This window comes from Microchirus variegatus (assembly GCF_963457635.1).
Source record: "Microchirus variegatus genome assembly, chromosome: 13".
NCBI classification, from domain to species: Eukaryota; Metazoa; Chordata; class Actinopteri; order Pleuronectiformes; family Soleidae; genus Microchirus; species Microchirus variegatus.
Window position 1 is genome coordinate 23019986 of NC_139814.1, and position 8870 is coordinate 23028855.

The 8870-nt window shown below is 42.6% G+C and overlaps 1 protein-coding gene across 1 annotated transcript; it reads left to right on the top strand.

The window, feature by feature from the left end:
* Nucleotides 1–8208, top strand: sdhaf3 (succinate dehydrogenase complex assembly factor 3). Its single transcript, XM_083899888.1, has 2 exons — nt 1–297; nt 7425–8208. Exons 1-2 carry the CDS (start codon nt 121–123, stop codon nt 7617–7619), a joined length of 372 nt encoding a protein of 123 aa, XP_083756014.1. The 5' UTR covers nt 1–120; the 3' UTR covers nt 7620–8208.
* The last annotated feature ends 662 nt before the right edge of the window (nt 8209–8870 follow it).

Sequence of the window (8870 nt, forward strand, 5' to 3'; positions counted from 1 at the left end):
TTGAATAACTGTCCTCGTCACGTCTGTCCTGTCACAGCTTTAAATGCCGTTTTGTTTTGTCGCTGCTTTTTTCCGTTAATATTTATTTGTTGTTGTTGTTGTTGTTGTTGTTGTTCCCTCATGGCGGCTTCGACTCATGTCTCCAAAGTCCGCTCTTTGTACAAGAGGATCCTGGTCCTTCACCGGTTCCTGCCGCTGGATTTAAGGGCCCTCGGTGACCAGTACGTGAAAGACGAGTTCAGGAGACACAAAGGAGCAGCGTCCGAGGAGGTGAAGAGCTTCATGACCGAGTGGGAGGTAAAAAAAAACAAACATTGGTCACAGTGTCAACAACTTCTGGTTAGAACGTTCTCTGAAGGTTTGCCCTAGATTGTCCTATGGTTGCTATGGAACATTTCCCTAACGTTCTCCTAACATTCTCCTAACATTAGCCTTTGGTTGCATATTCTGTTCTCAGAACGTGCCCCTAAACGTTACTTCTGTCATAATAACCTTCATTCAACCTTTATAGAACGTTCTCTCTTGGTTCCCAGAACATTACTTATGTCATAACCTTCATGCAAACCTTTATAGAACGTTTTCATAACATTACTTTTTCCAAAACCTTCATAGAACGTTCTCTTTTGGTTCTCAGTGTGTTTCCCTGACATTACTTTTGCCATGACCTTCGTAGAAGTTCTCTTTTGGTTCCCAGTAAGTTTTCCTGACATTACTTTTGCCATGACCGTCATAGAACGTTATAGAACGTTCTCTTTTGGTTCCCAGTGTGTTTCCCTAACATTACTTTTGCCATAACCTTCATAGAATGTTCTCTTTTGATTCCCAGAACATTTCCCCTAACATTCCTTTCATCAAAATCCCCATTCAACATTTATAGAACGTTATCTTTTGGTCCCCATATGTTCTCCAAACACTATCTTCAATCAACCTTTATGGAACGTTCTCTTTTGGTTCCCAGAACGTTCCCCTAACATTATTTTTGTCATAACCTCCATTCAACATTTATAGAACTTTCTCTTTTGGTTCCCAGAATGTTCCCCTAACATTACCTTCATTCAACCTTTATAGAACGTTCTCTTTTGGTTCCTAGAACGTTCCCCTAACATTGCTTTTGTCATAACTCTCATTCAACCTTTATAGAACGTTCTCTTTTGGTTCCCAGAAGGTTCCCCTAACATTACTTTTGTCAAAACTTAGAGGTGCCTTTCCAAGGCTGTACAACAACCACTGTGCCAGTAGATGTCACCCATGTGCTCAATGAATGAAGCTTGGAGGAGTGATGCAATGGTCCAAAAGGGTTCAGAGCTTCACAAAGCCCTGTTTGGCCGTCACTAGTTAGTCACTCACACACTTACATTAAGTAGGTGATGTCGTCAAAATCCATGAGGGTTCAGAACGTGAGGGTTTAGGGGGCAGCACTGAGCCTGGGTCAGTAAAACGTGCTTTTCCTGCAAGAACATGAACAAAACTACATATTTAACACGTGGGCTTGAAAGCCAGAGAAGAGGACACAAGGCATAGGGCAAGAAGAAGAAGACGATATATGCAGTAACAGTGCTTTATCCAACGATTGACTGTGAGTACTTGAAGATATTTTTCCACCGCTGTCATTTTGACATGAAATAACGGGTAAACACAGGTGTCGCTAATGACTCTAACAACCCGCTATAGAACAGTCTCATCATCAGTGTGATCAGGAACACCTGCGTTAACCAGGTTCATCACATGAAAAACGTCTATTATCTAGTGATTTTTAAATGATTTATTTCATAGCTGCAGCAGACAAACTTTCCCCAATTGGCAATAACATTTTAAAAGAGTTTTGCTCGAGTTGTGGCGCACTCTCGTTCAAGTAAGGTGGTAATCCGAGTTGTGATGGCTCGATAACACTTTTCCGTGTCCAGTACCAATATCCAACATCTTGATTATCTATTGATACTTATATTAAGCCCACTTTACATTACGTTTTTTGCGACAGTGGGACTGGCGACAGCGGGAACCCCGCGCAAAGACAATTCCCGCCGTCTTAGTCACGGTGTCTTCAAATTTTCTCCCGACAACTGCGAAGTGGTCACCCAACAACTTCAAAGTGCGTATAAAGAGAACGCGTCAGGCCAGGGTTAAGACGATTAGCATATAGCATGCGCTAATTAGCATATATCGCAGGACTTGATCAGTGCCTGATCAGTATCTGGTCGGAGGACGAGATCCAGCAGAAGCTGGAGTCATCCAGGAACAAGATGGCCTACGTAAAAATGCAACAGCGGACGCGGGAGGCCGGCTACGATCGTACAGATGAGCAAGTAAAGAGGAAAGTTGTAAGCGCCGACAGCGGGAAATGTAAAGTGGGCCTTAGTCTCACTCACTCAATCATCTTTTAAACGCTTTATTCTGCTCGTGAGGGTCGCTGGTGCCATTCTCGGCTGACGTACGGCGGAAATTTGGGACTGAAAACTTTCCAGCTTCTACAATTCTAAAGCGCGCTTTGTGCACATCGCCTGCCCTGCAGTTGGGTGTGATGTCACACAGTGATCCTTTTATCTTTGTTCCTTTTGTGGGGGTTCAGAGGCGGTAGCTTGCGTCCAGGATACTGCCATCTACTGGAGATAGAAAGTTCCTACACGACCAAGTTTGTCATCTTCTCTTTCCTCTCATCGGAGTATTTCACCAAGACATTTTTCCGGAAAGCGATTTGATGGCTAAAACCAGGCAATCCAGACTGTTCCTCGCCAAGGCGGTCTTTCACGTCTTTCAGAGCACTAGCGCAGTCGGGGAGCTCTCGTACCAGGACACAGCCATCCACATCTCCCGTCTGGTTGCCGAAACGATGAAAGTGCTCACCGTCGAGGGACACGTTCCGCACATCGACAAGGCCAAGTCCTTGGCTGACAATGTTGTTAACGAGCTTCAGGGGAAGTATGGCAAGATGTTCAAGTACATGCTGCTTGAGCAGGACCCAGGTGTGGAGGCCGTCATCGTCCTTTGCCTACGGAGACACGCGGCAAAGCTGTTTATGAGTTCCTCCATCTCCAAACACCTTTTGCTAGCCATCTCCACGTGCTTAGTGTTGATCACAGGCCCGTTCCTATTACTTTGAACCTGTTTCTGCAAAGGGGGGGAGGAGGGGGTGCTCAAATAGATCTCACAATAGCAGGTATATTGTTAGCTGTTCTTTCCTGTTATGTCACAAAAAGACCGGGAACAAATTGGAGGAAGAAGACTCAACGACTCAATTGGATCTCAGTGACAATGTTACGCTGGTTACCAACCTCTGGTTCACTCGATCTTTTAATTGTAAATAAATATTTAGCACTTGTTAAAAGTAAGGTCTGCTACTCGGGCCGGGTATCCCACTTCAGTTCCTCTGTGGCATCGACCAAACTTTCTCTTTTGATACGTAGCATTTCTGTAGCATTCGGTTTGACCAAAAGATCTAACGGTGCTCGTAATCTGTCCTGATGTGTACAGGAAGTTAGAAAACATCTCATTTGCCACAGTTGAAGCCAGCGAGTGAGTGAGTGAGTGTCAGAGATATTCTCTGAAGTATCTGGATTAAATGAGCATTGCCTTCAGCTTCAGTGGTCTACATATTTGATTTGGCAGATGTTTTTTGGAGCCGTGTACCCTTTCCTGATGCAACCCTCGCGTTTATCTTGGGTTTGGGACTGTCGCGATGTGGTTGGGGGTCAATCAAAATTGATCAGTTGCAGCACAGGATAGCCCTAGGCCACTATTTTAGGTCAAAATGCACATTTGATATTTAGAATTATGGGTGTTTTTGACAAATTTCACTGCAAAGGAAGAGGAATAAGATCAGATAATTCTGATGAATACGAGTAATTGCTTTGATCTTCATTCTCAGCAGATACAAAATATAGCCTGAAAATTCATCGCTTTTATTAGATATGCCAATCTCAGCTGACATAGGGCGATCGGCGGGGTCACACCCTGGACAGGTCGTAGCCTGAAAATGTCAGTATACATGTATTGTCATTTATGCCCTATTGGAGAGTCAGTATACTCGAAACTTGTTCTGTAGATACCAAAATAAAACATAAATGTATCAGTTGTTTTTTTAATTTCACACTATTGGGGGAAATCCAGTGTTTTCCAGCCCAATGAAACACTTCTGGGGGATGGTAAATCACCCATTTGCAGGTAATTTCTATAATGAAGTAGATGGTGATTGCAGCTGAAATCCTGAGAGGAGTCTTTGCTGTCATTGCAGTGGCTACGGAGCCGCCAGCGGAGGGAGGGAGAGTGCAGTCTTTTCCATTACATGTCATTACGCCTCACTAAATGGACTATGCACGCCACGGTTATCGAAACCCAGAGTCCATCTGAGTCCCAACCAGGTTACGCGTGGCTCCTGTGGCTGCTTTGGCTGGACTTCAAATGAAAGCATTTTTAGAAGGAAAACTAATTTTGGCCAAAACAACAGAGGTGTTTCACGTCCAGAATCCAAACAATAAGCTCCGTCTGTCTGTCTGTCTGCTTCTGTGTCATCTGGCCAAAGCGAAATAACAAAAAGCCAGACTTGTCTTTGATATAGCTTGGTATGAAACCATTTTTAGTGGTACCTTAGCTGATACCGTCTACTTAAAATGTACTACATCTGTGATGTTGCATAATAGCTCAAGGGGAATGCCCTTGAAGTTAGGACGAACAATCTAGTCTTGACTCCTACAGCAGTTTTTATTTGTGTGTTGTCGGTATTAAAAATCGTTTTCAACCTAAACTGTGGCACCAGTTCCTGTACAGTCTACAAATTTTAGAGTTTCGTTTTGGTGCCTGAGCCATTTCCATGGGTCCACCATTTAATCCACATGACGTAGTAGTAGTAGTAGTAGTAGTAGTAGGAGTAGTAGTATGCTCTTTTCCCATTTGGAATTTTAGATTTGCCTTTGAAACATGAAAGTACAAAAAAATAATAATAATGGCACGTGGAAGTAACTTAGCAGTAGTATAAATAAGTATCACTATCATCAAGCAGCACCAGAACCAGTATTGGTATGAAAATCCTCAAAGACATAGTAGGATCAATCAATCCTGGCTTTAAGAGGCCTTTTTTTCAGCCTTTATTTTTTACTCCCATCAACACATGTAGACTATTTTATTTGCCACGATATTAACACTGATCAGTTTATGATTTCTTTTAAATAGAATGGTTTAAAAAAAGTTTTTGTAGCAGAGTAGGAGAGCAAACGCGCCGATTACAGACTCATCTGTACGATTCAGACTCGTTTAAAAACATAATTTTGTTCTTGCAAACACAGTCATAATGTCGGTATGTATTTTAATTAAGGGCACAGAAGCCCACGTCCAATTATATGGTCACCAGAGATGCATCCAGGCTGCATTTTAATTCCAGGTGTGAACAGTCGTGACGTGATTATACATCAGCTCGGTCAAGTCAAGTTTATGTAATACAGATCGATGTGCATCCACTGCATTCTACATCAGAACATGGAGGTGGACTTCTTGACATTCAAAGAATAATACACTATACTGTGACATTATTAGAGCTGCAACGACCGTCCTATTAATCGATTACTAAATTAAAGTCGTCAGCTATTGTGAGAACCGATTCATCGGTTTGACCGTTTCTTTAATTAAGTAAATCAAACTTTGTGAATATTTCCTGGTTTTCTTTGCTCCGTAAAAACAAAGAAATCATTAAAATGGAATGATTTTGGTTTATGGACAAAGGAAAACAATCTCAATAATTATGCTATGTAGCATTTTGGCCCCGCAGGCGCTGCACAAATTGTTCAAGTTATGAATCCAGAGAACACACACTTATTCCACTCGTATGCATTTCTAAGTACAAGTAAAATACAAAGCAAACAAACTGGAGTATTCCTTTGATTTGTAACCTCGTACTTTATGCAGGATGTTTCCTTCTTGGCAAATGTTCACTGTAATCACATTATGTGCAGGAAAAAGCCTCTCGGATAAATGACTTGTTAGTGCTTAGAGTAGGAGCGGTCCAAAAACTCTAGATGCTCGGTGAATGGGAGAACACCAGACTGCCGACTGTGTGCCCTGGACGGAGGGAAGAGTAATGTATTTAAGTGCCTTTGGAGACGCTCGGGTTTTGACTCATCACACAAGGCTGAAATTTAGCTGACAATGTTTTTCTATTAGTGCAATAGACAACGTGAGCATAAGATTTGTGGCAAAAGACAACTTTCTTGACCCTGGCAGATCCTGACGTGAAATACGTATTTTATACAGCTGAAAGTACAATTAAACATAGCAGCCATTTGGTTCAAGGACAGCATGTGTGTTTGCAACGTGATAACATTTCTGAAGTTTCTTGAATGCATCTTAACCACCAGAACACCCTGTGGACCAAAAAGAGTCTTACTGAGGTCATTGAATGCATCTCGTTAGCTGCTCCCCTTTCACAGCTCAACACTCTGCATTACTCGCACTTTCTCTAATATTTTTGATGTTATTAACTTTTTTCAGGAATGACTTTCATTTGCCCATAGGAATTTAGGTAATGTAATTTGGTGAAAATTTTACCTCATTTTAATCTTTTATAAATAATTCCTGGTTCTATTTTTAGAAGTCTAAGGGCCAATTCCAATTCCTATCTTAACCCTCAAGCTCAACCCTTAATCTTAACTGTCCCTCAAAACCAAGTGTTGAGGGTTATTTTGTCACTTAGAAATGGGACACCCCTTAAATGCAGTAACGTCTTCAGACTGTAGGGGGCAGAATAACGCGAAAGCTGCGTCCAGTCTGTCAACTCCAAAAAAGAATAAGAAGAAGACATTTACGATTATTTATTACGATCCGTTTGTCAGTCAAGTTATTAGGTTGTCAGTTAGTTATAAGATGATACTCATACAAATACCACAACCACGGACATATTCAGCTGACAGTTACCACACACCACCGCTTATTGAAAAGTAAACCATAGCAAACCATCGATTGTCCGCACCAGCTGGCTATTGACAAAAGATCGTAAAATAAAAATAAATGTTACGCAACAATGACGTCAGTAATCCATAATATGGGCCTAAACTAAGATAATACAATGGTTTTCATCATTTTTATATCTCTATTAACAAAGAAAATACTTCATTTGTAGCGTACTCGTTTCGCTGCTTTCGGCGCCATCTTTGTTATGTCAAAACACCCAATGCATTCTGGGTAGCCCTTGCTCACAAGGGTGGTCTCGGAAAATCTCAATATTGAGGGCGATACAGCCCTTAAACTTGGCCCTCAACTTAATTTTTCTGAGAATCGGGACAGCACTTGCACTAGAGGGAGCGCACATTTTTGAGATTGAGGGTTAAGATTGAGGGTTAAGCAAGGAATTGGAATTCACCCTAATACGAGGGATAGATAAGAGGGGTTTACCAGGTGCTAACTGCTGCTAACTGCTATTTCTGTCTTTGCACCCCCTGCAGAGATACAAGGACACCCTGCAGACCCAGGTTCTGGAGTCAGTAGGCGAGAGACTCAGCTCAATGAAGTTTGGAGCCAACCTGTCAGACGGGAGTCTCAAGGACTTCCAGGGGGAACAGATAGGACAACTGTACGAACTCATGCTGGAGTCGACCAAACCCAACAGGCAGTTTGACATCCAGGAGGACGGCAAGTGAAAAAAAGGGACACCCATGGCGCTAATAGCAGACTCTTTCAGGTCTTCTGAGAATATCTGATGATATTAAAAATGCTGTGTAATATCATTGTGTTCCTGGTGCTCGTCTCTTTTACCGTGACAATAAAACGAGGTTACCCTGCTCCCCCGCAGGTGCATTAAGACGACACTAATTAGCTTCTTTTTTTTTTTGTGAAGATTTTTTTCTTTTTTTGGGGCGGGTTGAACACAAAAGTGAGCTCGTGTTTGTGAAGGGGAAAAAAAGGGGCCAAGATGCGTCTCTCATGCAGATGCCCACATCAGTAATGCTGCTTTCAGCCTCAGTGGTGATGTCGCCATTGTTGGGATGGAGACCTCATTATCCGCGTAGAAATGCGTGCGGTTAGAAGCCGCACGAGACACAAAGGCCGCAAGCTGTGTGCCGAGGGGGGGGGAGAGACGAGCGCTAGAGCCGTTACAAAAGTCAACTCCTGGTTGTTGATGTGCCATTTCCCCTCCCCACAGTTTTCAGACGCCACGTTGAGTTCTGCGGGAATGAACGGTAAATCGCCGTAGAAATGCACCGACCGTGATCTTCCGTTTCAAATAAAACTGCGGCTGCTTTTGAAAGCCTGCCTCCTGCTGACTTCTCAGTGTCTGCTCTGTAATTTCCTGGGGGAATATCTCATGTGTGTTATTCTTTATGAGGCATAACAATCACAGTAGGTGAGACTGGTCACTAATTAAAATTCTGATTTCTGGCTCGGTTTGTTTTTTTTTAAATTCTCTTTGGTAACAGCTGCTATTGAAGATACTCTCCGTTTAAAAAACTGACATGAGAGACTTAAGGCACATCAGTCATTCAGCCAATTCTCTTCACTCAGGCCTTGAAGGATGATTATATCACCGCTCTGTGACTTGGGGATCTTCCAAGTGCAGCTGACAAATGTGTCCTTCCAACTCGGAGCAACAGAGGAGCCTCCACCCCTTGGATCCGTCCCAACCCGACCTATTCCAGATGCGTTCAATGCCAAACTAGATAAAAGGTGGCCATTTGATGACAAAGTGCACCCGCCTTCACCTGCTGTCTGGACCACATTCAAAGAAGGAGTTCCCGGTTTTGAGACAGTTTTTGTCCAAATCAGAGTGCGGTGTCCTCCTGAAGCCAACTGGGAAATAACATATTGAAACAACACTTAAGGGGCAACTTTGACAGCTGCATAAACACATCTTAAGTCTATGAGAAAAAATAAAAATGACTTCCCACTTGATA

What these genes read in the sequence shown, in the direction of transcription:
- sdhaf3 (XM_083899888.1), top strand. Translation starts at nt 121, where the DNA reads ATGGCGGCTTCGACTCATGTCTCCAAAGTCCGCTCTTTGTACAAGAGG. An exon ending in GCTTCATGACCGAGTGGGAG is followed by an intron (nt 298 to 7,424) that starts GTAAAAAAAAAC and finishes CACCCCCTGCAG; the next exon opens with AGATACAAGGACACCCTGCA.